The sequence below is a fragment of the Marmota flaviventris genome, chromosome 5, assembly GCF_047511675.1.
Source record: "Marmota flaviventris isolate mMarFla1 chromosome 5, mMarFla1.hap1, whole genome shotgun sequence".
Lineage (NCBI taxonomy): Eukaryota > Metazoa > Chordata > Mammalia > Rodentia > Sciuridae > Marmota > Marmota flaviventris.
In genome coordinates this window covers 113,781,252-113,808,877 of record NC_092502.1, presented here as the reverse complement: position 1 = coordinate 113,808,877, position 27,626 = coordinate 113,781,252, and the positions used below count along the sequence as shown (strand labels likewise).

The 27,626-nt window shown below is 35.8% G+C and overlaps 1 protein-coding gene and 2 pseudogenes across 6 annotated transcripts in view; all 3 read left to right on the top strand.

Annotated features, from left to right (window-relative positions):
• Positions 1–6,865, top strand: part of Erbin (erbb2 interacting protein) — a 137,417-nt gene extending 130,552 nt beyond the window's left edge. For 4 of the 6 annotated variants that reach the window (XM_071612555.1, XM_071612553.1, XM_027951574.2 and 1 more), the window contains 4 exons: positions 1,314–1,520; positions 2,432–2,524; positions 3,173–3,247; positions 4,798–6,865. In XM_071612555.1, the coding sequence (XP_071468656.1) occupies positions 1,314–1,520; positions 2,432–2,524; positions 3,173–3,247; positions 4,798–4,905 (483 nt within the window). In that variant the 3' untranslated portion in view covers positions 4,906–6,865. The remainder of the gene's footprint in view (positions 1–1,313; positions 1,521–2,431; positions 2,525–3,172; positions 3,248–4,797) is intronic. The other 2 variants (XM_027951576.2, XM_071612554.1) reach the window with 1 other exon arrangement.
• A 12,431-nt stretch (positions 6,866–19,296) lies between these two features.
• Positions 19,297–20,108, top strand: LOC139705918 (protein Mis18-beta pseudogene; annotated as a pseudogene).
• A 1,740-nt stretch (positions 20,109–21,848) lies between these two features.
• On the top strand, positions 21,849–26,011 carry LOC139705917 (radixin-like; annotated as a pseudogene).
• Positions 26,012–27,626: the final 1,615 nt, after the last annotated feature.

The window sequence follows — 27,626 nt, the reverse complement described above, 5'->3', positions numbered from 1 at the left end:
AAAAAAAAAAAAAAAAGACCAGGAATAATATAACATCTCTTTTTCCTTTTGGACTCCTCACCAGTGTAAGATTTGCCACAGAGTAACATCATCCTGTGCCCTGTCATTAAAACCAGCATTTTCTAGACTTCAGAATTAATTAAGTACTCAAATAAAATGGAGTATAATAGTGGAAAAAAGTATTCTTTTTAAGTATAATTTCTTCATCAAAAACAAGTTCATAATCAGAATAATGTGAAGTACTTAAACCTCGTGCTAAATTGTTCTCCAAACTTTTCAGCTTTTGGATAATTTTAGGGAAATGGGGCGTGACTATCTCCCACAAAAATTTCTGGTTATTTCCTTGTGGACAAGGTTACCTTTCTATTAACCAACAAGGAAGTTTTAAGAGATTGAGTAGCTTAAACATTTACTCTTTTTCTACACAATTTTTTTTATGCAAACATAAGAATGTAACAGCTTATTTTCCAGCTAGATTCCTCACACTAACAGAATAAGCTAGCTTAAGTGACATTTTCACAAAGGTAATTTTAAGTCCAAAATTCAGGTTTAGCCTCTAAAAAATGTCCTTTAATAGCAAACAGCTAATCTCAACTCTTTTGTTTAGTGTATGAAAATCAAAGTTGAATATCAATGTTTAATTTTGGGGTTAGTCTATGGAATTAATATTAAGAGTTATAAAATTGCCACCTTCATACATATACACACACTGTGTTTGAAAGGAATAAGTCAGTTTTCTACATGTGAAGGGAATAAATCAATTTTCTACCATGTGGATACCTTCAATTAGTTAATCCTGGAAGAAAAGGAGTAAAGGTAGAAAAATACAATAAATTAGGAAAAAATTATAACCCAGAATTGGTTACCTTTTTTCCAGAAGAAGAACATCAGCAAATGCACCTTTTGTATGTGTGCTCTGTTTTAGTATGGGAAATGAATACCTTTCAAATAGACTTACTTAAATTTTAAGATTCAGTAAACTATTTACCTAGCATTGGGTTACTATAGGAAGGAGATATATTTATATCTAACAAAAAAGCAAATAATTTAATACATAGGTATGATACTTTAATTTCAAAGCTTAAAAGAGTAATTCACTATCAGGAAGCACTCAAGCAAATTTAGAACTAAGACATTAATAGCTTTTTTCTTTTAAGGTTTTAAATTGATGGAAATAGTAAATGAAATGGAATTGTGTGATTTAGAATGTTAAAATTCTAGTCCTTTTATAATGCTCCATGAAAAAAAAAAATCCAAATATTTGTTCGAGACATTATTATCGGTCATTTTAAGATACTTCATGTTTTTCTTAGATGCCTTTGAGTAATGGACAGATGGGCCAGCCTCTCAGGCCTCAGGCAAATTATAGTCAAATACATCACCCCCCTCAGGCATCTGTGGCAAGGCATCCCTCTAGAGAACAACTAATTGATTACTTGATGCTGAAAGTGGCCCACCAGCCTCCATATACACAACCCCATTGTTCTCCTAGACAAGGCCATGAACTGGCAAAACAAGAGGTAAGAATAATCAAGACTGTTTAAAATATGAGACTAAGCTTTTCACGTATTCTTAGAGATTATTTTTTAATTATTAGCAGTAAATTCATATAACAGTTTTTACCATTTTGCTTAAAATTTGAGTTTTCAAAACTGGTTGATGGTACTCCAATAGTTAGACCTTTTCCAGGAATATAAATAGTAGAACATTAAACTGAAATGGCATGTTGTTCTGTGACAGTCTTCATTTGACCATATCTCCATACTACTTTGAGTGTTTTTAATCTTAGAAAAGTTATGGGCCATATATTCATGTCTTGGTAGCTTATTGATAAGATGATCAATAATATTAAAAACTTAGATGTAGATCAGATGCTTTATTTTGGTTGAATCTCTGGCAAAAGGGAGTGTTCTATAGCAAAAAGCTAATTTTTGCTTTTTTTTTTAAAAAAGCTAGGTTATAAAAGATATTGTCAATTGATAAGATTTTTTAAAATGCCACTCCTTTGGAGCATATAAACAAATTCAGGAAATGAAAAGTTAATAACCTAAAATCATCAATGGTTCTTTTAGGTATCTTATGATACAATGCATTAGGCGGAGATACTGTACTGTGTAATTTCACAAGTGAAAACTGATAATATACATGTTCTGTTTTTATGCACTGTATCATTAAAATTAATTGATTCCACTTTTCATAAACAGTAAAATTAGGAGCTATGCTTTATAATCCCACTGTGCCTTTAATAACTCACTAACTCATTAACATAATGGTCTATGTTTTAGTTTCACTTCATCTGCCAAAATATTTTTTTTTTATGAATTCTTATATATTTTTTTTGCTCCAACTTAATTTACCAATATTTAAATGTGGTGTTGTTAAGTTGTGAATTTTTCAGAATTAGTAATGTTTTATTTTCATATTAAATCAGATGCGTGTGAGGGTTGAAAAGGATCCAGAACTTGGATTTAGCATATCAGGAGGTGTTGGGGGTAGAGGAAACCCATTCAGACCTGATGATGATGTAAGTTTTATATAGCCTTGAACACCCATAGCATTTCTTTTATTAATGCAGTACCTCTTATATGTAAATCTAATTGATGTTTATGTAAATCTAGATAGATAACTCTTGTATTATACTTTTTTCAGATTGTTCAACTTTCTGTTTTGATTTTTATGTTTAGTTTTTGTCTTTGTGGTACTGGGGATGGAATGCCAGGAATATGTACCACTGAGCTACTTTTTAAAAAATTTGGATACAGGGTCTCACTGAGTTGCCCAGGTTGACCTTGAATCTATGATCCTCTTGTCTTAGCCTCCCAAGGAGCTGGGATTATAGCTGTGTATCACCATGCTCAGCTGTTGTGTAATTTGTTCAATTCAAATTAATTTTTGAAGATAAAAGCCAGAAATTTTGAATATTCTTGATACTGTCAGGTGATTTTTAATTTTTCATAAATCTGTGGAAGTAATTTCATAACATTAACGGAATTACTAGAAGCAATAATAACTTGTGGTTTTCATAGTACTACTCAGAGAAATCAGAGCAAAAACTTATATCATGATTCAAATATGTGCATAGTGTGGAAAAAGAATTATTTCTTGTTACTTTGTTATTTATGCATATAGTTTTTAGTTAAAATAATTATCTTTTTTGTTGTTGCTACTAAAGGGTATATTTGTAACAAGGGTACAGCCTGAAGGACCAGCATCAAAATTACTGCAACCAGGTGATAAAATAATTCAGGTAATAAAGATAAACTTTCTTATTTCTTTCATTTTACAACATACTCAAATGTTTTCATAATTTTAAATATTTCCACTTTATACCTTGAAAATCATGCTTATCTATTTGCTATATCATAGTATTTTAAGTTCCAGGATGTTAATTTTTACTAATTTTGTTTATCAGAGTACCACTTCTTTTTAAAAAAAAATATTTTTTTAGATGTTGATAGACATTTATTTTATTCATTTATTTATATGTGGTGCTGAGAATCGAACCCGTGCCTCACACATGCTAGGTAAGAATTCTACCACTAAGACACAACCCCAGCCCCCCAAAATACCACTTCTTGGAAGTAAGCTGTTCATCATATCAAAATGAAGAGGAAAATTTGAGAAACCATTTTATTTTCCCACGTCCCTCCTTTTCTCTGTTTCTTCAGCAACTTATTTTACCTAAACACATGTATAGTGCACTCCAGGAGGAAAACAAACCTCAGAGACAGTACAACTCTCCTTCCTATCTCTGCCTTCACTGTTGTCAGTTCAGGTGACAATGAGAAATAACTCTCAAAGCAAAAAATGATAATAGAGATATTAGAGTTGAGTAGCTGAAAGTATAGATTGGAGCCAAACTGCTTGAGTTTGAATCCTGACCCCAACACTTAAAAAAATAATAATAATCAAAAAATATTTTTAAATTAATTTTTACATCATTTCAGGCCTAGAGAAAATCTGCAAAAATGGTGTAACAAACATCTGTATATACTTTATTAGGTCACCAGTTGCTAATATATTGCCACATTATCTTTAGTATTCATTCTTTCTGTGCCCCCCCCCCCCGCTCGCTCTCTCTTTCTCTCTCCACACACACACACACACACACACACACACACACAGATATTTATTTTTTCAAATCATTTGGGGAATCTGTGGTTTCAGAATTTCTTCATTAGTGGAGATTGAACCCAGAGCCTTGCCTCTCTCTGATCTATATACATCCCCAGCCCTTTGGTTTTAGTTTGTGACTACAGAAGTTACTTTTTCTATCCATGTCTGGATTTTCTGTTCTCATTCAATAAGATTCTTTGAGTGTTATTATGAGAATCAGAATTTCATTCTTATTAAGTCCTTCTGAGTATCTGGTACAGAGTTAAGTGTTAGACTTCATTATAAAGTGTGGTGGTCTTGGTCTGATCTAAGGCAATGGGAAGAGTACACTTTGTTCTTTGCTACCCTTGGAGTTTGGTCTCCTCAAGTGCATATCAGCACATACACAACATCTTATCTGACACTATCTTAGATAAGTGGTTCCTGATACTAGGTTGTTAAATCAGAATTGTCTGAAAACTTGAACAAAATATAGGTTTCTGGGCACCATCTTCAGAGATTTATTTCCCATACCTGTGGGGCAGTCCCATTAGTCTATATGTTGTTTTAAATTGCCAAAGTGATTCTTTTTTTTTCTGCCAGGTTTACAAAGTACTTGGAAGAAATACAAGTTAAAAAATACAGATACATTACTATGAAAAGTTTTTCCTAAAATAATTTTTTTCTCTTTGTTCTTTGTAGGCTAATGGCTACAGTTTTATCAATATTGAACATGGACAAGCAGTGTCCTTGCTAAAAACTTTCCAGAATACAGTAGAACTCATCATTGTACGAGAAGTTTCCTCATAAGCACTGTGGACAAAACAAAATGGGGGGAAGGATGACAAGATTTATTGGAAGATACTTGCAGGGGAGATTAATATTTTGACTATTTTTATATATAAAGAAGAACTCAATTATGTTCAAATTTGTACATTAATGAAATAATGGAGCTTGTGGTTAGAGGGAAAGAACCACTGTACAGAATATAAAGGAGACTGTTGAATTCATACCATATAAAATTTGTTGTTAGGTTTTTAAACATAGCAATCAGGCTACAGAAACAAGCTTATGTTGTTTTTGTATAGATTGTAGGTTTATTTTTGGATTTCATACCCATGACTGAACTGTGTACAAGGCAATAGTTAGCCTTGATTGTAGCCCAGAGACAGATGGCAGAGCTATCTATCTCAGCTTTTATGCCCTTATTTTTATTCAACTGGTATTAATGGTTTTCTGCTGAAACTACTTTTTTTGATGTGGGCAAGAGATTTGAAGTGTTGGCTTTTGCTATGTGCATATTGAGTTGAAGAGTGAGTAGGTGAAGGTGGTGCTGATGGGTTCACTTTCCAAGGCCAGATTAAAACAGTTATTTCATATAAAAATCTGGAAGCAAAGAATGAAAAAAAAAAAACTCTGTTAATGTGTTTTTATTAATAGAATAATGCAATAAAATATGTAATGTCTTTTTAAAGAAGTGAAAAGACAATAATTGCATTTTATGAGCTCTACAAGATCTGTTCTTGTCATAGCCATTAACTATACATTTGCTACTGGTGATTGAATTTTTAATTTTTTAGTCACAGGAAATTTTTAACTCTACTATAGATGCATGTCCATGCATTTTCTGTGCTATGGAAATCCCATTTTATTTTTTTGCAAATGGTGGTACTTGCAGTCTGTTTTATAATTAGTACTCCATTTTAATCTAATTTATAATTGTTATTTTAAGCAGCAAATGAAACTAAAATGGCCAGTTTTAAAATTGTGTTGCCTGTAACACTACAAAATGTAAGACAGTTTAGGAAAGCCTCTTGATTTTTGTTTGGCCTTGCATTGCCTTGGTAAAGTAAAAGGAAACATGGAGTACGCATGGAGCTAGGAAACCAAAGCAAGTTTGTGAAACTGGCACAGTGATAGAGAATTGCTGTGGAGAGTTGTAGAGCAAAGGGATGGGTCCTTGAGGCCTACCAGTGTGTAAAGGTGTTCAAATAAAGGGCTGTTCCTACAGGTAACATTAAATGTGAACTCATTGCTTCAGAGTCTTTAAAGGGTTTCTAAGTGCATCAGTGTAATAGTGTTTTACCACCAACTGCCTTCGTTCCTAGTTACTGTAACACGTATTTGATCATAGAGGTTTATTAATTTTTGTTTATTGAAACCATTAATTTTTTGTTTTGTTCTATGTAATCAAATAAAATTTGAATAACATGCAATGGTAAGAATTAATGCATGGTTATTTGGACCAGAAAAAAGTGCCATAGAAGACCAATAACTGTTTTTCGTTGAGGCTAGTCTCAAACCTTTTATTAAGCAATATTCGGTTTCTTGCAGTCATTTTTAATGTCGAAGAAATGTAATTTGGGAATTTTTAATGTATTATGCTTTTTTTCTTCAACCTTGATTTAATGAAGACTTATAGAACTAGCTAAAACACCAACCTACATTATTTTTGCAAAAGTGAGTTGAACTCATCTTCCATTCTTTCTAGTCAAGTAGGCAGCACTTTTAAAAATATGTGACTCAAATATTGCACTTCTTTCAAGATGTTACAATTGATTATTGTACTGTATAGTTTTAATAATTTTATTGAAACCCTTTAACAACTCTTTGTAAATTTTAACTCATTTTAGTTGATTTTCAGTACTCTTTACATAGGAATTGATTTTTATGGATATAGTAGAAGAAATGTGCTGTATTTTGATAAAATTCACTTGTATGTGTGTTGTAATCTCTAAAAAAAGAATGACAAATGGCTTCTTTAAGACAAGTCTCGGTGTTCCCTTTATTCTTAGTTGATTTAAAAATACTAATTTTGGCATTGTAAAATAGTCATGTTCTCCTTTTATTGATTTCAAATTTACACAGTCACTTTCCACTTTAAATCAGGAATGCATAAGATAGGTAAAATTGCAAAATTGCAAACTACTACTTTCCCTTGAACCAATTATATAAAACTGCAATATTGGAAAAGGAATTAAGCCTCATATGACAATTGGTTTTTCAGTTTATGAGAAGTTTAAATTTATTATCTGCATATTATATTGAAATATTTCCAAGTACAACAGATGTTACATGTACTAGCATTTTGTACTACTTTAGTTAATTTAAAATTTTTGTAACATTCTTGCAACACATAAAGTTGAGTTGGGCAGTTTGTTACCAATAGGAGTAACACATGATACTTCTTTTTTCAAAGAAGTAACAAAAAGTTTTGCACTTAGTAGCCAAAATTTTCTTACATAATATTGAAAAAATTTAAGTGACAAGGGCTCTTCATTAGAATTTTTGTTAAAGTAGTAATAAAGTTTCAGTTTGAATAGAACAATAATAATTGAAATCTTTTGCAGAAATGGAGAAGGTATTTTGAGTTTATATTCTGTTGAGTAAATTGTAGGTAAGACCTGTATTCATAACAAATATTATGTAGCAGAATTCTTGGACAGGGGTGTGGCTCAGTGGTAGAATGCTTGCCTTCTATGCATAAGACCCTAGGTTCACTCCCCAGCACCATGGCAGATTAAAAAAAAAAAAAAAAAAAAAAAAAAAGCTTCCTTATTTTTAATAACAGTGTTTAAAATATCTTACCCCAGCCAGTAAAACAATTATACAATAGGGGCTTGGGATATAGCTCAGTTGATAGAGTGCTTGCCTTGCATGCACTAGGCCCTGGGTTCAATTTCCAGCACCACACACACACACACACACACACACACACACAAAAAAAATTATACCAATAAAAATTATATAGATAAGAGTAATATATTCAGTATAGAATTATTGACAAAAAAATTTAATGAATGCTTATTCATTTAGAAATCAGTTCATCTGAATCAATAAAATTCTAAAATTCCTACTGTTTATTTTGTAAATATTTTCCCGACCTATTTAGACTGGTCTTAAAGATGTATATATACAAGATGTTCAAAATTCTTTTGAACACAAACAGAACTATTAATTGTTAATTTGCTGTACTTAAAAAAATTTCCATTTTTATCAATCAGCATTTATTCCACATTCCAAATTTTTGTATATATCTAGATTGTCTGAGGTAAACAGAGGATAGATAATAAAGTAATGCTGTTTAAAGTTGTGTGGTTTACTTTATGAAATTCAGAATTAGTGGAATTCTCATGAAAGATAATACAGATATTTTTGAGCCTTATAGCTCAATTTCTGAGAATGGAAAAATATAGTTTATCTCAAATTATTGCTTTTTTATATCTAAAGATAGCCATTAACATAGGAAATTTGTTTCCGTTACAGACTAATGTTAAGTAACATCTTTTTGGAAAGGTATTTTTTTTTTATTCTGTTGCATTTTTGTTAATATACTTTAGTAAATAGGTTTGCCATGAAAAAGACACTAAATAAAAATATTTTTGATTTATCAAGAGCATTCATGAATACACAATTGATGATGAACAAGGGAACAAGATGCCTCTTAAATAAAAGTAATCTAGCCAGGCGCGATGGTGCATGCCTATAATCTCAGTGTCTCCAGAGGCTGAGGCAGGAGGATTGCAAGTTCAAAGCCAGCCTCAGTAACTTAGTGAGGCACTAAGCAACTAACTGAGACCCTGTCTCTAAATAAAATACAAAATAGGGCTGGGGATGTGGCTCAGTGGTCATCTGTATTAGATATGCAGCCAAATATAGGCCTCCAGGTATTCCCTTCTTTCTAATTAGAGCCTTCCATAAAGGTTGACAATCTTATATCTTCAGCTACGAATTCTTTTTTTTTTAATTTTTTTTAAGTTGTAGATGGACACAATAGCTTTATTTATTTATATGTGGTGCTGAGGATGAGCACCCAGTGCCTCACACATGCAAAGGCAAGTACTCTACCACTGAGCTACAGCCCCAGTCCCAGCTCCAGCAGTGAATTCTTCACACAATTTATAATCCTAGGGGGTTTATAAGTATAGTCACTCAAGTTTGGGAAAATTCTTGAGAATGCTGTCTTCTTTTCAGGATGCTGCAGTCTCTTCATAAAGGAATTTTTTAAATCAAGAATTTTCATCGCCAGTAATGTAAAGTTCTAACATTCATGCACCAGAGAAGCTCCCATTCTAAGCTGAGGAAACTTATTTTAGAGAAAACACCTAAAAATGTTTTTAAGTCCAGTATTGGGCTGGGGATATAGCTCATTAGCAGAGCACTTACCTAGCATGTGCAAGATCCTGAGTTTGATCCTTAGGTTTTATTATAGACAACAATCAAAAATATCTGTGGCTAGGCGCGGTGGCACATTCCTATAATCCTAGCAGCTGGGGAGGCTGAGGCAGGAGGATGGTGAGTTCAAAGCCAGCCTCAGCAAAAGTGAGGTGCTAAACAGCTCAGTGAAAACCCTGTCTCTAAATAAAATACAAAATAGGGCTGGGACTCAGTGGCATAGTGTCCCTGAGTTCAAACCCTGGTACCAAAAAAAAAAAAAAAAAAAAAAATCAAAAAAACAAGCCTGGGCTGGGGATGTGGCTCAAGCGGTAGCGCGCTCGCCTGGCATGCGTGCGGCCCGGGTTCGATCCTCAGCACCACATACAAACAAAGATGTTTTGTCTGCCGAAAACTAAAAAATAAATATTAAAAAATTCTCTCTCTCTCTCTTTAAAAAAAAAAAAAAAAAAAACAAGCCTGTGAACCTTTCTATAGATTGTTGGGAAAGAAGTTGGAAAAAGGATCTTCCTTTTTTTCAAATATAACTAGGGACAGTGGTTATCTCCCATGGAACTAATGTGTATGGTCCATCTAGCTGATCAGTCAGTCCTTAATTTTAGGATAAAATTTGAGAAAACTCATATCTTGGTAAAGGGAGAAATCTAAGCCATGATATTATTCTCTCCCCATTCCCAATACAACAAAGCTTTTATTTTGAATGAAAATAAGCCTATATATTTCCTAACTTCACTTCCTTAAAGCCATCAAACTACTCCAATTCATGGCTTTAGAAGGATCTTTTTATCATGTATTCTATTTTCTTCTTGTCAGGAAACTTTTAAAAGTTAAAAAAAAACCTGGGGGGAAATATGCATAAGCAGGAAGCATTAAATTTCAGGATAAATGATTTGAAGTTTCATCATCTTCAGTATTATTATTAGTAGTAGTAGTACTAATATTACTACTAGTACTAAAGATTGGACATCCTCCCCCCAGGGGTGCTTTGTCATTAAAGTACATTCACAGCCCTTTTTTATTTTGAAACAGGATCTCAGTAAGTTGCTGAGGCTGGCCTCAAACTTGAGATCCTCATGCCTCAGCCTCTCCAGTTGCTGGGATTATAGGCATGTGCCATTGTACCCAGCTCATCTTCAATGCCTTTGAGAACTAATGCCTTACCAGAACATTAAATGAACTTAATTAAAGATATTAAACATCTTTCACATTTGGATCATTCTTTACTACAGCATCCCTCAAAGGAACATTCAGTTTCCCAAGAAGAGGAAGAATCATTTGCAGTCTTAACTGTTACAACATGGATTGTTCAAGATAACATTCTTCATTCTTCAAGCTTCCCTCTGTCTACAACCTAGAAAGAACAAAATGTTTATTATATAATGTTGATATAGGTAAAAGTATTATTTACTCTCAGTAGTTTTAGAAAACAAGAAGGAAGTGTGCTATAACTTTTTGAAGGTGTGGGGCATATGGGATAAGAGTTGAACCACTAAAGGTGGATTTGGCTTCAGGGCTGTCTGAAAGGTGGACAGAATAAAGGTTCAAGAAAGTTTTGTCATTAACCACCAAACTGGGTAGAAGAATGGTCTGGTTCAAGGGAGAAACAATGAGCATAGATGCTTAGAGTAAGAAGGAAAAATGAATGCAGCCCTATTAAGAGCATAGTCAGCCAAGTGGCATGTTCTCTCCTTTGTCCACTCTTAGTACATATAGTTTGCAGTAATCAAGTAACAAATATTTCAGGCTCATACTAAGGTGACCACAACAAAATGATGAAACATTGGAGAAAAGTAATCATAATGAGGGTTACCAAACAGAAGCATCAATATCTAAAGATATCAGTATTAAAAAGTGTATCTTCTGAGATCTAGGGTAATCAGTTTGTTAAAATGTTATGTAAAGGTGTGTGGAGGTGGGGTTGTGTTTTTGTTTCAAAGGCCTCAGATGCTGGGCAAATGCTCTACCATTGAGCCATATCACCAGCCCCTACATACTTTCTTTTTCTTTTCTTTCTTTCTTTTTTTTTTTTTTAGTTGCAGGTGAATACAATACCTTTATTATATTTTTTTGTGGTGCTGTGGATCAAACACAGTGCCTCACTCATGGTAGGCTTTACCACTGAGCCACAACCCCATCCCCCATCCCCCATATTTCTTTAAAATGTCAAATAGAATTGTTAGATTCAACTGTATAATGTAGAATTGTCAGATTCAATTGTTGGTCTAAAGAATGTGAAGGAGACACCTAAAGAGCAAATCAAATTCTTTAGATTTAGATCTCATGGAATGTAATGAAAATGGAACAAAAAATATTAAGTGAAATGAGATGTGTAAGGGAAGTCTTCATATTCCAACAAATCTTCCTTCAAAGGAAGAAGGGAGAGTGGAAACTGAATGAAGGGAAAGGATGAGAAAATTTCCTGCAGTTGAAGCACAACATATATCCTCAGACTGAATGGACCGATTAGGTAACAAGCGAAAACCACAAACATGTACCAAACTTGTAAATATACAGTATCTTCATCAAATGTTAGATCAGATATGAAGAATGTTCTAAAAAATTCCAAATGAATCAGATATCAGAACTTTCACCGGCAACTTTGGATGTAAGGAGACGGCAAAGCAGTATGTCCGAACTTGAAAGTCATACAAGTGGGAAGGCATTTGTTTCAGGAATTAAAAGACTCTAAAGTTTACCTCCCCATAAGAAGTACCCAGGGGACCTATGAAACAAGACAAAAAAATAAATCTCAAAAGGAGATTCAAGATACAAGGAACAATATTTACCAAAACTACATAGAGTAGAGCAGAAATAATTGTAATCAAAATTGATAGTAAATATGAATGAATATAAAACAGATGATCTCTTCAAGTGAGAATTGGGGGTTTTTTCCTTTAAGAAAAAACTACACATATTGGTTAATTTTAACTGCTTACAGGAAAATCCAAATTGGAATTTATGGGTGAATAATAATACAGAAAGCATAAGTAGTATTATGTGTGGGTTTTATTTAGATAAATAAATGCAATGGGTTATAGATTCTCCCTCCCCCGCACAATGATGTATATACTTGTAGTTTGATTCCACTGCATCTTATCCATTTTTCTAGAACTGAACACCTACAATGTTCTACTTCATCTACCAATCCCCTGCGATACATAATGCAGTGGTGAATATCCTCCTTCATGTCATGTTATGGGCATGTGTAAAAATTCCTCAGTTCCTCAGTATACCTACTTAAGGGTGTAATTGTTAGATCACAGGTACTTAATCCCACCAAATCTGCTAAATCATTTTGCTGAACATCTGAGTCAGTTTGTACTCTCATCAGCCAGAAGTGAAGATTCTCATTTTCCCACATATTTGCAAACACTTAATATTATGTGACTCTATTGTATGTTTGATGGATATAACATTGTATTTTTAAATGAGCATGGTGACACACACCTGTAATCACAGTGACTTGGGAGGCTAAGGCAAATTTGAGGCCAGCCTCATCAATTTAGTGAGACCTTGTCTCAAATAAAATGGGCTGCAGGTATACTCTGGGGATCCAAGAAATCAGTTCTAGGCACTCGTCCCAAAACCTAACAGAAAGGTAATGGTGAAAATCATGAAAGGAACTTTAATCAGTGTAGTTACACCAGGAAGATGGGATCCACATCCTTAGCCCTATCTTCCAAGGATTGACAGTAACTTTGAGGTTTTATAAAAAGGGGAATGAGGGCAAGGGTTGGGAGTCTGCAAAGCTGGAGGCTCTTCAGATTGCCAGAGAGGTGATTGTGATCAGAATGGTCTGACCTTTATTTTAGGACTGGTCAAGTAGGGCCTTGTCCCAGAATGAAAAGTTGCTTTTGCCTGGGGGTAACTATGTTATCAGATCAGACTTTGTTCCTGGAATCCAAGGTGATTTAGTAAAGAGGATAAATGAAAAATGGAGGCAGGATACCAAGTCTTTATTCTTGCTTTTAGCCACCCATCAGACATCTCTAGGCAAAAGTGAGGAATCTAAGTCCCTATTACATTTTGGTATTTGTATATCATTCCTCTGATCACGAGAAAGAGAGTGACAAGTATCTATACTTGATATCCCTTAAGGTTTACCATTCTTTTTAATGTGTATATGAACAAATCTGTCATTTATGCTTCCTTATTTTTCAATTAAGGAAGTCTTCCATTCCTGAGTCACAAAGATTTTCTACCACATTTACTTCTGTTAGCTACATAGATTTTCTGTTAAGATTTAAATCTTTGGTCGGGCAGGAGTTGTGGCTCAGTGGTGTAGCACTTGCCTGGCATGTGAGGCCCTGGGTTTCATCCTCAGCACCACATATAAGTAAATAAATAAAAGATCCATTGACAACTACAAACTAGATTTTTTAGATTAGTTCATCTCAAGTTTACCATTGTATATTGTACAAGGCATGGATCCAGCTCCATGTTTTCTCTACACAAGTCTGCTTTTTCCTATTAATCTGTGGTGCAAATTTTATTATATAATCAAGAACCTATGCATAGACAGGACCATTTCTGAGCTCTCATGTTCTTTCAGTCTGTTTTCTGTTCTTGCATCTGTACCTTTTTTCCCCCCAGAAAAGTTATAAATTTCATAGTGAACACCCATCTAGGTTCCTCCACTAATGTTTATTTTCTATATTTCCTTTTATGTATCATTACTTTTATAACTAAAGCTTTTATATATCTTAATATAGCAATGATTCTCAGGCTTTAGCATACAGCAGTCACCTGCCCCACCCATAGGGCTTTTAATTCAGCAAGTCAAGTTTAGGGCTCTGCAGTTTACATTTCTAGCATAGTAAAACCAAAGTTTCTCCACTTATGCTGGCAAGTGAGGTCTGCATAAGTTGCAGGGCTCTGAAGTCAAGAAACGTGTTGTCCTTCTTAATGGCAGGCTATGCTCTCTAGTTTTTCAGCAGATCCCTGCAGCTCATCACCAAATTCTTTCTGTGTTCTCTTCTCATGAATTCAAAGAATTAAATCCATAGACAAGGATGAGTGAGTATGAGTAGGATTTATTCAAGTCTGAGAGTGAAGGACAATGATACTGAAGGAAAGCGGAGGGGAAAGAGATAAACCCTGTGATTGTCCCTAGATTACTACCTTGAGAAAATTTCTAAGCCATGAAGCAGGAAAGGGGAATCCAGGCAGTCTGGTAGACTCTCCATGATAAGGAAGTGAGGCTAGGAGTCCAGAAAAAACAAAGGAGTTACAGTTCACAGGGCAAAATAATAAAGAGAGCTGCAACAAAGGACTCTGCATAGGGGCGTCTTTGTGAATTCAGCTGAGTACTGATCAGTTTGTGTGAGGAAAGTCCCCAAGACTAGGGAAGGACTATTCGAAAGGATGGTAACAATAACCTGCACTTGCAGTTAACAGTGCCCTGTGCTCACACAAAATAGGTTATAATGCCTTTTCCCATCAACAGGACTGGAAAACTTCATGGTTCACTGACACAGGGTAGGGTACACAGAAGGGTCTTGCCTCAGTGGAGAATAATTAGCCTTTCGTTAAAGGCTGTTCCAATCTGACCTATGTTTGCTTTGAATATGAGGTGTCTCCCAAAACCTGCCGTGTCTATGCAGGAATATTCAAAGGTAAAATAAGTAGGTTATGAGAGCCATAACCTAATCAATCCATCCTAGTTTGAATAGTCTCTAACTGGGTGGCAACTGTAGGCAAGGTGTGGTGTGACTAGAGAAGGTAGCGGTCACTGGGGCATATCTTGAATGTATCCTTGCAGCCTGCTCTCTCCACCCCACTTCCTGGCTGCTATGTGCTGAGAAACTTCTTTCTGCCATACCCTACTGTCATGATGTTCTGCCTCAGGGCCAGAGCAATGAAGTCAACCAACCATGGATTGAAACTCCAAAACCATGAGCCAAAATAAACTTATCCTCCTCTAAAGTTGTTCTTGTCAGGTATTTTGGTTACAGTGATGAAGAGCTGACTATACTAGAAATGTGTGAGATATTCAACGTAACAAATAAAATTAACAGATCTCACAATGTAGAAAAGAATATTATTGATTTTGGAGACAGAAAATAGGAACTCTAAAGTGAGGTTCATAACTTTACAGAAGTCTACAGAATGACAGTAAACTATGGGACAATATCAGCAATATATATAATTACTGTTTCTGAAGGAAACGAGAGAAAACAAAAAGGAATAATAGATGAATATTTTCCAAATTTGATTAAAATGAAAAACAGGTCCAAGAAACTCAACACACCAGGCACAAGAAACATGAAGGAAATGACACCAAGGAACATCATAAAACAAATTACTCAAAATTAATAATACAGAGAATATTTTATAATCAGAGCTGGGCAATGTGGTGCATGTCTGTCATTCCAGCAACTCACTTGAAGCAGGAAGATCACAAGTTTGAGGCTAGCCTGGACAACATAGTGAGACCCTGTCTCAAAATAAAAAAAAATATGAAGTCTGGGGATGCATCTCAGTGACAGAGTACTCCTGGGTTCAGTCTTCAGCAGGAAGTGTGGGAAAACAGCTAGAAAAGGGAAGACATTATGCACACAACAAGGACAAAGTTAATGGCAGATTTCTTGCCAGAAAGAGAAGCAGGGAGAAGACAGTTAAACAACACCTTTAAAGTACTGAAAGAAAAAAATTAAGGGGGATTGTGGCTCAGTGGTAGAACGCTCGCCTAGCGCATGTGAGGCCCTGGGTTCGATCCTCAGCACCACATAAAAATAAATAAATAAAGGTATTGTGTCCAACTACAACTTAAAAAATAAATATTAAAAAAAAAAATTAAGTCCAGAAAGAAGAGACACAAATGCTGAAAAGGACCCAAAATCAACAAGCTCACACTGCAGAAGTGTTAAAATCCTTCAGGTGGAAAGAAAATATCAGATTTATAAAAAGGAATGAAGAACATCAGAATTGACAATTACATGGATAAATATTTAAAATTTTTAATATTTAAATCTTTGAAAAACAAAAGGGATTGGATCTATATTATGTAATTGTAAAATATATGGCGATAATAGCACAAAGATCAGAAGGGGAGAAATAAGTTTCTTCTATGTAGAGTAATATCATACTACTCAAAGATGTACTATGAGGAGTTAGACATGCACAAATAAAAACTACTAAAATAATTAAAGTTTATATCTGGTAAGCTAAAAAGGAGACTAAATGGAATCATGAATAAATTATTCAGTTACTCCAAAAGAAGGCAGAGAGAGGAAAAAGTAAACCAAAGCATAACAAATAACAAGATGGTAGATTTAGATTTAGACTTAATCATATCAAGTCATATTAAATGTAAATGATCTAAATATCTAAATTAAAAGAGTAGTGTCATATGGGATTTTTTTAAAAAAGAAAGAACAGTGGACTATGTACAAGAAACACATTTTAAAATTAAAGATATAAAAGGCATTTCACATTAACATTAATCAATAGAAAGCTACAAGCTGGGCATAATTGTGTACACCTGTAATCTTAGTAACTCAAGAAGCTGAGACAAAAGGGTCACAAGTTCAAAGCCAGCCTGGACACCTTAGTAAGGTCTTGTCTCAAAAATAAGACCAGACTTTGGGACATATCCCAGTGGTAGAGTGCCCCCAGATTCAATCCCTAATACTGAAGAGAAAAAAGTTATAGTAGCAAAATAATATCAAAGCATATTTTGGGGTAAAAAAATATCACAAATGAAAATCCCCAAATACATGGAATCTGAAGAATACATTTTTCATTAACCTAGGTGACAAAAAAATCAAAAGTAAAGTTAGAAAATATTTTGAACTGAATGAAAATAAAAAATGCCACATAATTTTATAATGATAAAGGAGTCGGTTCTTCATTTATTCACTAAATACAGAATTGCAATATACTTAAAGCAAAAACTGATAGACTCACAAGAAAAAACAGATCCATAATTAGGATTTCAGTACTTCTCTTTAAACAGTTGATAGGAGCAGGCAAAAATACTTGAAAACTATGAAAAGACTTGAACCTAGACTAACTTGATCGAATTGGCATTTATACCATTCTCTATCCAACAACAATAAAAACATACTCCTTTCAAAAGTATGTGAAATATTTGCCAAAATAGATTACATTCTGGACCAAAAGTCTCAATAAGATCAAGAGTATTTAAAGCATTCTAAGTATCTTCTGTGGTCACAATAGAATTGAATAAGAAATCAATAATAGAAGTATCTAGAAAATCCCCAAATATGTGGAAATTAAAGACTACACTTTTAAATAAACTTGGTGCCAAATATCAAAAGTCAAATTAGGAAATATTTTGAACTGAATAAAAATTAAAATACCATATAACAAAATATGTTGAGATACCACCAAATCAGTACTTTGGGGGAAAATTTATAAGCACTAAGTGTGTATAATAGAAAAAGTAAAAATCTCAAATCAATATTCTATATACCCCTGAAAAGCTAAAAAAAATCAAATCAATCACAAAATATGTGGCAGGATGGAAAAAAATAAAAGCAGAAGTTTATGAATTAAAAAAACAAGAAAACAATAAAGTAAATGAAACTCATAGTGGTTCTTTGAGATCAATAAAATTGATAAATCTCTGCCCAGATGAGAAAAAAAAACAAATTAACAAAGCTAAATATGAGAAAGGAAACATCACTAGATTCAATAAATATTACGATATTAAGAGGATTATTATGGGCCACTTTATGACAATAAATTAAATAATTTTGATGAACAAATTCCTAGAGTATGTCAAATTTCATTGCTTTTATCTTATAGGTGAGTTTGTGCCATGACCTGCATGGCTGAATCTTAGAAACTGGTCAATGGGGGATGACAAAAGACAAACATATACTTATAGGAAGAAAGCTGGGACCAGGTGGGACATCATCCTCTGATGGAGGAACAATGACCCAGAGCTAGCTCAGCTCATTTATATCATAGGCTTTATCATCAAAAGGGTTTCTGTGAGAGTTTCTTCAAAGCAGGCAGGCTTGAAGGTTGAAGCACCTGCAAGCAATTATAACTAACTTATTACCTCTATAATTCTCTATCTCTAGCAGTTGGTGTCTGAACTAGGGGTCAAGACTGATAGTCCCCTGCCTTATACAGAACCTCCTCAGGTAGGGCATCACCGCAGCAACTGGGCAATCTTTACCTGAAATTTACACAGGAAGTTCCCAGCCACAATACAAGGCAGAGACCATGATCCAAGTCAATGCTCTCCACAAGTTTGGAGAGAAAGAACATCGTTATAATATTAATTGAAGTCACTGATATACCATTTACTCTAAACTTACTCAGTTCTTTGATGTTCCTTAATAGGAAGGTGAGGTGGTTGGGTTTTTTAAATTTGCTCTTGTCAGCATTATTGAGTTGAATTTACTTTCTTTTTTTAGTACCTGGGATTGAATTCAATGGTACTCTACCACTGAGCTATATCCCTTCCCCTTTTTATTTATTTCAAAACAGGGTCTTGCTAAGTCCAGGATGGCCTTGAAATTGTGATCCTCCTGCCCCAACCTCCCAAGTTCCTGGGATTACAAGGGGTGCAATAGCATGCCAGACTTTGTGTGATGCTTTTAAGAATCAAATTGAAAAATTGTGCTTTTTAAATGCTGACGTCTTGTCTCTTTGATAGGTCTGTAACAGAGAGTGGCATATTTAAGTCTTTGTGTGTGTGTGTGTGTGTGTGTGTTTTTTTTTTTCTATTTTGGTGATTGTTGTTGTTGTTTTGGTACCAGGGATTGAACTCCCAGGAACTCAGCCACTGAGCCACATCCCCAGCCCTATTTTCTATTTTATTTAGAGACAGGGTCTCACTGAGTTGCTTAGCACCTCACTAATTTGCTGAGGCTGGCTTTGAACTCAGATACTCCTGCCTCAGCCTTCCCAGCCACTGGGATTACAGGCAGGTGCCACTGTGCTGGGCAAGTCTCTTGCTATGATAATTAATTTGCCAGTTTACACGTTCTGTTACTTTTTTATAAAAGGAATTACAGGATTCTTATAATAATAATTATAGGCAAGAAGATGGCCACTCAGTCGCGGCAGCCTCGGTCACGTTGTGCAGTGACTTTTGTGACAGCACTAAGGAGGTGATTGGTGAATCCTCTCTTAACACCTTCATGGAGTGGGAAACCCAGGTGATGGAGGGGTCCTCGCCTGATGGGACATGGGGCAAAGGAACTCCCAACCGGCCTGCTGCTGCTGTCATGGCTACAGCCCAAGAGATGGACAGTGTCCCAGGGTCTGCATTGCCACTTGCTCATCAATTCAATGCACCTGTCTTGGGACCCATCACGTTCCCCTGGGGTTGTGGTCTTCTCCAGAGTCACAAATAATACTGTTTTGGAAGTACCCTTCCTTGTTAGCATTGAAGGTTTGCTCTAATGCGGCACTTATAACCTTTTATTCTGTAGTTCTCATGAAATTCCCATTGGTTTCCATCTGTATTCCACTCATGTTGCTTTGGTTGCCTTGAGAGGTCACTTCTGCCTTTCCAGTGATAAAATAGTGTGCTATCTCTTAAAAGCAAGAGCTAAAGTAAATACATCTGAGATGGATATTCACAATGAACCTGTACCAAGAAAGATTGCAGAGCTGAAAGAGAAATGCTAATACATATTCACTTAAATTCACTAATGAAGATTCTGACCAGTCCAAGCCAGAAAACTGAAGAAGGCTTGAATTTCAGGTTCAGACTTTTTTGCTATCTTCTGTTCAGACATTTCTTGAGAAAAGATTGTCTTCAAGAATGGGACAAGGGCTGGAGTTGTAGCTCCATGGTAGAGCTGTTGCAGAGCGTGTGGGAGTCACTGGGTTTGATCCTCAGCACCACATAAAAATGAATAAATAAAATATAGGTATTGTGTCCAACTACAACTAAAAACTAAATTAAAAAAAATAAGACTGGGTGATTGGAAGAGGGGAATTATTATGTTTACCTGTAGGCCAGTTTTCCAAATGAATTTTGAAGTTTTTCTTAGGTGAAAAATTAAGGAATCTTCTGTCCAGGTTTCATAGCTATGTGCCTTAAGAACTTACCGATTTCATAATACTTATGTCCAAAAACATCTTACACTTCAAATTTATGGGTTAAGGCACAACATCCCACATATCCTCTGATATAAAGGTGCAGGGTTGGTTTGAAAATACAGTTGGGTTTAATGTTGACTGTTGGTATTCCTACATGGAGCAATTACTATATGAATACTGATGAAGCATTTTTTTCTTATGTTAAATACAAATAAATAATATTCTATGGGTAATATTTAACAAATTGCATAATATAGTTTATCTCTTTACTGTTGTAAATTGAGCTTAATAATAATGAGAGAAAACATCAAAAAATATAAAAGTTTTATATGGACACAATAAAAAAATGACAGGATTTTCATTATAGGATAAAAAATTTGAAGACTCCCCAAAACAACAAAAACCTAACATTTTAATAATGCATCAGGTGTCAAAAAATATGTGTGACCTTTAGAAGCTAAATAGTCCAAGAATCAATTCTCCCTTAGAGCTTCCAGAAAGAGTGAAGCCCTGCCATTACCATGACTTTTCTCAGTGAGATCATGCTAAAATTGTGACCTCCAGAACTAAGATAATAAACTTCTGTCATTTTAAGTCACTAAGTTCATGGTTATTAATTGCAGTAGAAATCTCATTCAGACTTGAGACCAGTAATGAAGTGATGAGCCAACCACCTGGTGGCAAGTTGATTGCAATGGACTACTTCCATCATGGATGACGCAGTGCTTTATTCCTACTGGAAAAAACACTGGATATGGATTTATCTTCTCTGTGAACAATGCTTCTACCCAAACTACTATGTATGGAGTTATAAAATGCCATGTCAACTGTCATCATATTTTGCACAGTTTTACTTCTGATTTAGAAAGTAACTTCAGTGCAAATATAGTCCAGAAATTGAACCCATGTTCATGGAATATTCTGGTATTACTATGTTCTCTATCATCCAGAAGAACAAAGGGGCACAAACCCTATTCAAAGAAATAAAGTTTAAAAATTTCCAAATCTAAGGAGAAGAATGGATATACAAAATCAGGAAGCTAAAATAATTCTAACTAAAATAAATCTAAAGAGACTTCACTGAGCCTCACCATAAGAAAAACAAACAAACACACAAATAATGAGAAAGTCACAGATTTTGAAAGCAGCAAGAGAAAAGTGACTCTTCATGTACAAGGGAACTGCTTTAGATTAATAGCAAGTTTCTCTACAGAAACTTTAGGCCTAAAGGGAGTGAGATGACATATTCAAAGTAGTGAAAGGAAAACTTCCAACCCAGTATATGATATCTGGCAAGACTCTTCTCTAGAAGTGAGAATTTAATACTTTCCAAGATAAACAAAAGTTGAAGCAGTTCTTCACCACAAAACCTGTCCACAAGTGAGTGCTTCAGGCTGAAGCAAAAGGATAACAGCCATACAAAAGTACTGAATTCCTTGGTAAATATCCCTAGAATTATGAAATAGATGTGTAAATCAATTTAAAGTCTGATTTTTAAAAACAAAAGCATACATAATACAGAAAGGTAATTTGTGTCCTAACGTAAAATGGCAGAGTTACAAGGAGCAGTGTTTTTATATGTGGCTGAAGGTAAGTTATTAGTTTATGGCAGATAATTATAACTTTAAGATGTTTTATGTGATTGCAATGAAATTAATTTGAATGCCTGGAATTTGCCATTCAGCCCACTACAGCTGGCGAACAACTTTTTGACCAGGTGATGAAAACAGTTGGATTGTGTGAGGTCTGGTTGTTCTGTTTTGGTTTTGGCTGCAGTATGTATACAGCAAATGTTATTCTACATGGCTTTAACTAAATAAAAAGGTGGCACAGCATTACGGTTCAAGTTTAGAGCTAAACTCTTTATTGAACATGTTTCTGAGGGATTAATTCAAGAAATAACCTGGAGAGTTTTCTTCTTGCACATTTAAGAAGTCATCTTACATGATGAGTTGTATCACCCACCAGAACCTGCAGTTCTTTGGGCCTCCTATGCTAAGCCAAATATGGAGAGTGTAATAAAGAGATTCATATATCAGGCTACCTAGCTAATGATAGACTCCTATCCTAGCATGTTTTGTAACAACACAAACTGACAAAAGAACTGTGGGAAGAAAGAATACAGAGGTGGCATGAAGAACACAGAAAAATGCTTAGGGAAAATTTGACAGTAAAATACTTTGCACAAGATCTAGAAATGTATGGTGTCAACTGTTTTGAAATATAAAATGAATGTAGGTGTTGAGGCTTTGGTTCTGCATATTTATGAGCATGATGACAAGTTAACACCTAAAATTGGCTTTCCCTTGAGTGAAATAAAAAATATTTAATGGCAAAATTCTTTGTCATACAAACCCACATATATACAGTTATCTCGTACTAGACAAAGGTACCATAAACATACATTTGAGAAAAGATAGCCTGTACAACAATTGGTGCTGAGAAAACTGGAAATCCACATGTAGTAGAATGAAATTGAACCCCTATCTCTCAGCTCAAAGTGGATCAAAGACCTAGGCATTAGACCTTGAATCTACTAGAAAAAAATGTAGGCCCAATTCTTCATCATGTCGGCTTAGGAACCAGCTTCCTTAACAGGATAGCTAAAGTGCAAAAAGTAAAATCAATACTAAATGGGATGATATCAAACTAAAAAGCTTCACAGCAAAGGAAGTGAAGTGTGAAGTGCCTATTCAGTTCCTTTTCCCATTTATTAATTAGGTTATTATTATTATTATTATTTTTGTGTGTGTGTGTGTGTGTTAAGTTTTTGAGTTCTTCGTATATCCTGGAGATTAATACTCTATCTGAGGTGTAGGTGGCAAAGATTTTTTCCCATTCTGTAGGCTCTCTCTTCACATTCTTGATTACTTCCTTTGCTGTGAAGCTTTTTAGTTTGATATCATCCCATTTAGTATTGATTTTACTTTTTGCACTTTAGTTATCCTGTTAAGGAAGCTGGTTCCTAAGCCGACATGATGAAGAATTGGGCCTACATTTTTTTCTAGTAGATGCAAGGTCTAATGCCTAGGTCCTTGATCCACTTTGAGCTGAGAGATAGGGGTTCAATTTCATTCTACTACATGTGGATTTCCAGTTTTCTCAGCACCAATTGTTGTACAGGCTATCTTTTCTCAAATGTATGTTTATGGTACCTTTGTCTAGTACGAGATAACTGTATATATGTGGGTTTGTATGACAAAGAATTTTGCCATTAAATATTTTTTATTTCACTCAAGGGAAAGCCAATTTTAGGTGTTAACTTGTCATCATGCTCATAAATATGCAGAACCAAAGCCTCAACACCTACATTCATTTTATATTTATAATCAGTCAACAAACACATGAAAAAAAGTTCAACATTTTTAGCAATTAGAGAATTGCAAATTAAAACTACACTGAGATTCCATCTCACTCCAGTCAGAATGGCAATTATAAAGAATACAAATAACAATGAATGTTGGTGAGGATGTGGGGGGAAAGGTACAGTTATACATTGCTGGTGAGACTGCAAATTGGTACAACCATTGTGGAAAGCAGTATGGAGATTCCTCAGAAAACTTGGGATGGAACCACGATTTGACACAGCTATCCCACTCCTTGGTTTATACCCAAAGGACTTAAAAATCAGCATACTACAGAGACACAGCCACATCATTGTTTATAGCAGCTCAATTCACAATAGCCAAGCTATGGAATCAAACTAGATGCCCTTCAACAGATGAATACACAAGGAAAATGTGGTATATATACATAACGGAATATTACTCAGCCATAAGGAAGTATGAAATTGTGGCATTTGCCAGTAAATGGCTGGAACTGGAGACTATCATGTTAAGTGAAATAAGCCAGTCCCCAAGACCAAAGGCTGGATGTTCTCTCTGATATGCAGATGCTCATGCACAATGAGGAGGGGTGAGGGAAGAATAGAAGTTCATTGGATTAGACAAAGGGAATGAAGGGAAGAGAGGGGGGATTGTATTAGGAAAGACAGTAGAATGAATTGGACATAACTTTCCTTTGTTCAGATATAAATACACAACCAGTGAAACTCCACATCATGTACAACCACAAGAATGGGAAGTTATATGCCATGTATGTATAATATCTCAAAATATACTCTGTCACATATACCTAAAAAGAACAAATTAAAATTTTTAAAAATTGGATATATTCCCTATATAGTTTTTCTTCTATATCTACAGAAGAGAGGTTCCAGGACCACCAAAGATATGGGGGGAAAAAAGTCATAAAGCCAATCTACAAAAAGGCACCCAATTTTGTTTTTCAGGTTCCTTGTCTGAGAATTGGTGTATAGATTTCGGCCCTATGTGTGGGAAACCATGAACTATACATGCAGTGAAGAAAAGCTGATACTATCGAAGTGTAAGAGATGAGGGCTCAGGTTAGGGGGGAGAAATATTAAAAACAGTTATAAATGGCACAATTAAAGAATGAAAATAAGAAAACAGAAAAAAAGAAAGACTAGAAGGCAAAAAAGAAGAGTTAATGGAACATCTAAGGCAAACTGAAGAACAGACAGTGAAAACCCAAAAGTATGTAATAGAAATTTTAATGATTTACATTCAAAAAACTACTCAAAAAAGTACTGAAGAATATAAGTGAGATAGTACATAAGAAAGAATATATAGAGCATCCCTGTCAAAACAATTTCAAACCAGTCATCTTAGAGCAAAGAATATCCAATGTGGGGTTTTTTTTGTTTGTTTTTGTTTTCTAATTAAGACTTCCCAGACTGTCCTAAAATCTGAAAACAAACAACCAAAAACAAACAAACCCACCAATGAAACTCAAAAGAACATATCAAGGGAAGAAGTAAGGAACCGAAAAAACTACAACTAACAAAATGTAAACAGATTTGTGGTAGCCTTTTGTTGTGGTGACCAAAATACCTACAAGAACAATTGAGAGGAGGAAAGCTTTATTTTGCTCAGTTTCAGAGGTTCTGTCCATGCTCTTGCAATGCAGAAATGTCATGGTGGAAGGGCAATGGCAAAAGAAAACTGCTCAGCTTATGGCAGCCAGGAAATGGGGGAGGAGAGGGAACAGAAGAGGATAGGAGAACCAGGAACAAGAAATTAAAAATCTCACTTCTGGACCTGGGGGCTTAAACATGGACGTGCACCTGAGGAATCTCCAGATCCGTGGGCCTAAATATGATGCCTGAGGAACTTCTGGATCCAGGGGCCTAAACATGGACGTGCACATTTGAAACTTCTGGATCTGGATCCGGGGGCCTAAGCATGGATGTCTGAGGAACTTCCGTATCTGGGGGCCTAAACATGGATGTGTGCCTGAGGAACTTCCGGTTGCTATGGCCTAAACATGGAGGATTGATGAACTTCAGGATCCGGGGGCTTAAACATGGACATGCACCTGAGGAACTTCCGGATCTGGGGGCCTAAATATGGATGTGCACCTCTGGAACTTCTGGATCCGGGGGCCTAAACATGGATGCCTGAGGCACTTCCGGATCCTAGAGCCCAAACATGGATGCTGAGGAACTTCCGGACCTGGGGGCTTAAACATGAACGTGTACCTAAGGAACCTCTGGATCTGTGGGCCTAAATATGGACGCCTGAGGAACTTCTGGATCTGGGGGCCTAAACATGGACACCTGAGGAACTTCCGGATCCTAGAGCCTAAACATGGACGTGCACCTGAGGCACTTCTAGATGCTACTGCCTAAACATGGATGTGCGCCAAGGAACTTCCGGATCCAGGCTCCTAAACATGGACGTGCACCTTTGAAACTTCGGGATCTGGATCCAGGGGCCTAAACATGGATGTCTGAGGAACTTCCCTATCTGGGGGCCTAAACATAGACGTGTCCCTGGAACTTCTGGGTCCTTGTGCCTATAAAGGGCAGGGCATGACTCTCAGAAGGGATGTGACCCATGAAGGGGAGCTGAATATGGGGCTGTTGGGGGGCAGACTGAGCTGTCACACCCTGAACTTGAATGTGACAGTGGCCTCACTTCCCGACCTTCCCCTGGGTGTCACTTCCCTTCCAGGTGGTGCCGGGGAGGAAGTGAGACCAGGGGCAGGGGCCAGGCCCTGAGTAGGGACACCATCTCTCTCCTCGCTTAGCCAGGCACCTGGCCTGGCTGGGGACGGGGACGTCTTGTAACACTGGCTGCCTCCTACATCCCTGCCCCAGGACCTCAGGGACCACAGGCAGGGACAATCGTTGATTCTCCCCTGGCCGCTGACTCTCAGCCCTGGGGTCTGCCCAGGGAGAGCTCTATCTCCCAGAGGGTCAGGGTCCCCCTGTGACCTGCTGCTCCTTACCCACCGTATCCTGGGCGAGCAAAGGTCAGGACACCAGATGCTACTGAGAGTGACATCTCCTGGATGGGTGGCTGGGGACTTTGCCTCTGTCCCCAGGCCTCAGACACCAGATGATCCCCTCCAGAGACAGAAAATAAGCCCAAGACTTATTTTTAAGCTTTGGATTCTGAAATTTTCCTGCTGCCACCTTCTTTGTGAAGCCAGTTTTTCAACAGAAACAATATTCCAGGGTAAAAACAAAACAAAACATGGAGTCAATCAAACCAAGCTGACACATCTGGTCCTCCAAGAGAAATCTGGATTGGAGGGAGAAGAGCCACTCTCAACTGGCGAAATAGTGAAGTTCCCTTGTCCTTATTTTGTGTAAGCAAAATAAATAATCTGATGTTAACTCATCAAATTATTTTTGATGAGTGCTTGGCTCATAGGAAAACTGATTCTGTTTTATGGAATGAAGTGTTACCTGATTTTAGAGTTAAAAATGAAGCCAATTAGGATTGTTAAATTACACTGTCATAATTCTGTTCTTTGATAGCAGAAATAAATAAACCTTTAAAAAAAAAAGAAATAAAAAATCTTAACAGACTTAGAATTAGTAAGGAGATTGAATCAGTAACCAAAAACCTCCCATCACAGGAAAGCCCAGGTACACATGGTTTCACTGGATAATTCCATCAACATTTAAAGAATAATTAATACCAAACTCCCCTCAAACTTTAATCAGTTAAAGAATAAGAAGTTAATTAAGAGTACAGTTAATTTCCACACCCAGTCATGAGGTCAACATTACCCTGATGCCAAAATTAGACAAAAACACAAAGTATAAACATATATCTTTAATGCAAAAATTCTAAACATAATAGTAGCAAACCAAATTAAATACCACATTAAAAGGATTATACACAATAACCAAGGAGTATTTATAACTGGAATTCAAGGATACTTCAACATATAATCTTGCTCACATCCCAGGCGGCTGACGGAATTTGGGTTTCCTTTGCGGGATGTAGACT